Source organism: Arachis ipaensis, chromosome B09 (genome assembly GCF_000816755.2).
Source record: "Arachis ipaensis cultivar K30076 chromosome B09, Araip1.1, whole genome shotgun sequence".
NCBI classification, from domain to species: domain Eukaryota; kingdom Viridiplantae; phylum Streptophyta; class Magnoliopsida; order Fabales; family Fabaceae; genus Arachis; species Arachis ipaensis.
The window spans coordinates 131,902,918-131,906,196 of record NC_029793.2 but is presented as its reverse complement, the minus strand read 5'-3'; the positions used below and the strand labels follow the sequence as shown (position 1 = coordinate 131,906,196).

Below are 3,279 nucleotides of genomic sequence, written 5' to 3'. Positions count from 1 at the left end.
CTTTTCTATGACAAAAAAAAAAAAACAAAACTTTTTGAATAAAAGAATGGGGGAAATCATTACTATGAAGACAAGGTTCACATCAGAAATCATTTTCAAAATTAAGACCTCATGGATCTAAATTTTTAATAATACATAAACGAAATCTCAAATAAACAAGGAGATTATGTTCAAAGCTTCATTGTTAATTCTGAATAATTAAGAGTAGCTATAATATTCTTTTCTGAAACTCATCATAAGAAAAGGCCTAATAAACCTTCAACCAACACTATTCTATTCTGCAGTATAATCAAATGGAACAGTTACCTGAATTGGAGTCCAACCACAAGGATCTGGATAAAGATCTGAGCCATTCCATGAATCACCAACGAAGCCTTGAATGGTAGAATACAAAGCTTCTTGCTCTTTTTTCTCCATTGGAGCTACATCATAGTCTACTACTATTTGTCCACAGCAACTTTCACCAAGTGAGAACAAAACCATAGCAAAAATTGCATGAATAAGACTAATACTAATTATAATAGCCTTAAACCTCTCCATGATGATGTTACTGAACCAAAAAGAAAGGACTATAACAAGCTCAAGAATATGGTTGCAAAGATGATGAAACTCAATTGCATCTTATGATATGATTACATGGTTTTGATGATGATGGGGTTTAGTTATATTAGAAATGTTTTCTCCTTTTGGGATAAAAGACACAATCCTCAAGTAAGTTGTAGCAAAAGGTGAGTAGCAGAGAGAAGAATGAAGATGAAACAAATGAGTTAATCAGCTCTCAACAATGAAGACAAAGAACTCAGCATGGGGCCCTACAAAAAACTACAAAGGTTTTTTTGGAAGAGCACACATTTTATTTTCTTCCTGTTGCATCAAGAGAGTAAGAAAGAACAAGATCCTGAAATTGTGCTCAAAACTGAATGGGAAAAGAGGAATGGAGGAAACACAAAAAGCTGAGTAAGGAACCTGACCCTCTTTACTCCATTGTGTTTATGGAAAAGCTAAGGAAGTGTGGGCACTATATATATATATAAGAAAGGAAGAAAACAAATTAGAGAAATAAAAAAAAAAAAAGAAAAACTTAGCACAGTTATCAAGGCTCAAGGTCATAATAACAATGACTTTAATATATGATCAGAGATGCATTAAAGAGGCCTAGCCTATTATTATTTATTTATATGAAAGCAAAAAATAGGCTTTTGCTTTTATGCAGCCTTGCTCTGCAATTTCCACACTCTTGTGACTATTAATTATTATTATTATTATTGAATATTAGATTAGATGAGAAATTAGCTCTGCAGTAATATAATTTTATATATATTTTTATTTGTTTCAGTTTTGTCCTATATGAACACTAAATAGGGTTATTCACTAATAATTTGATGCAGTCATGAAATTTCAAATTTTCAAAGGGAGTTAGTGTAATAATTTAAACCCTTAATTTCACATTTGTTTAGAACAATTTTTAATTGTAAAAATAGAATGGCAGAGTGATAACTTTATTAGTAGGAGGTTATTAAAGTACATATTGGTAGTTGGAGGAAATAATGGATGCACATAAAAGGGTTAAGGATTGATGAAGAAAAAAGTGAAGGTTACATAAGCAGTAAGTAGTAGGGGACCATTACATTATCCATGCAAAAGAAAAGAAAGGGTGTGCTGTGTGCATGCATCATGCATGTAATAGCTAGCATGCAAGACAAATAAGGTTTTTTATCCACATCATATACATATACAAATTATCGGTTTAATTTTGATATATTATTAGTATAAAATAAATTTTATGTAATATTATATTAATAAAAATAATTATATTTTATATAAATGGTATGAATAATTTTTTAAAATAATGAATATGATTGTACAATTATATAAAATATTAGATAAAGTATTAAATTAGTCTCCTACATTTGGATATAATTTTGATTTGGTCTTTAAAGTTTAAAGTATCCTATTTAAATTAAAAAAGTTTTATTTAGTTTCAATGTAGTCCTACCGTAAAGTCAAAAGTTAAATAATTAACGAAATGTCCTACATGACAGAACATGGTCGATAATCTGAAGAATAAGTACAAACTTCAGAGGCACAAAATCAACCGTAGATGCATCTATATTTATTTATCATTTTTTATCATTTAAATGAAATATTTTCTATAAAACTAAGAAAAATGATAAATAAATGTATTGATACATCCACGGTTGATTGTGTGTCTTTGAAGTTTATACTTATTTTTCAGATTATCCACCTTATTCTTGTACTGCAGCCATATAGCACATTCTGTTAATTATTTAACTTTGATTTCACGGTGAGATTATATTGAAGCTAAATGAATTTTTTTTAGAATCAAATAGAATATTTTAAACCTTAAAAACCAAAATAAAATTACATTTAAATATAAAGAATCATTTTAGTATTTTACCCTAAAATATTTTATACTATCTTAGTGCATCAAAATTAAACCCATAATATGGAAAATGAAAGGACAATAAAGCACAGTGGCTTTGAAACAGTGATGGTATGCAGTTTCTAATGAACTATATAGGTTCAGAAATCAGAAAATTGGACCATACTTTGTGTGTTAGTACTTAGTACTATACTTTATATACTATAATAATCTCTCTCTCACAACAACCCCTTGGGTCCATTTTGTCCTCAAAACTTGTGGCTAACTAAATGAATCAAACAGTTCAATTTGAAGGGTTATTTTTGGAAGCATGTATATATATATGGTCATTTGACTCATTGGTGAGTTTAATTTATGGATAATTATTAAATTTGATTTTCCTAAGAATAATAATTTTGTAATTTTAATTTTGATTTTGCTAAGAAGCACAATGTACATATAGTACTATGATTCTGACTTTGAAGGTGTTTCTGTTTTCACGGGTCACATAAGGATATAGTTAGTAGTGTGTAGCTTAATAATTTCTTGATTTGCTAAAATGTTATTGTTATTCAAATTTTTTTACTTGCCAAATGTAGAGAGAAATTCACTTAACTTTTATACTCATTATCCAAATAAAACATCTTTTATTGTCGCGCTAGCACTTAATTGCATGTTAGGTTTAAAATGGTTTAATTTATAAAGTACGATAATGCCATATATTAATAATAAAAATAAATAGCTTTTTATATATGCTCTCTTAAAAAGAAATTAATTTTACTTAAACTGATTTGAAAAAAAGAATAAAATTAAAAAATAAAGACTAAATTAAATTTTTATATTATATTTAGTATAAAATATAAAAAATTAAATTATGTCTCAATATATATTATGTT

The 3,279-nt window shown here is 27.6% G+C and overlaps 1 protein-coding gene across 2 annotated transcripts in view; it reads right to left on the bottom strand.

Moving 5' to 3' along the window:
- Positions 1-3,279, bottom strand: part of LOC107619796 (piriformospora indica-insensitive protein 2-like) — an 11,360-nt gene that overhangs the window by 1,642 nt on the left and 6,439 nt on the right. Inside the window, exon 3 of one of the 2 annotated variants that reach the window (XM_016322079.2) lies at positions 307-440. In XM_016322079.2, coding sequence (XP_016177565.2) covers positions 307-440 — 134 coding nt within the window. The remainder of the gene's footprint in view (positions 1-306; positions 441-3,279) is intronic. The other variant, XM_021110472.1, reaches the window with a different exon arrangement.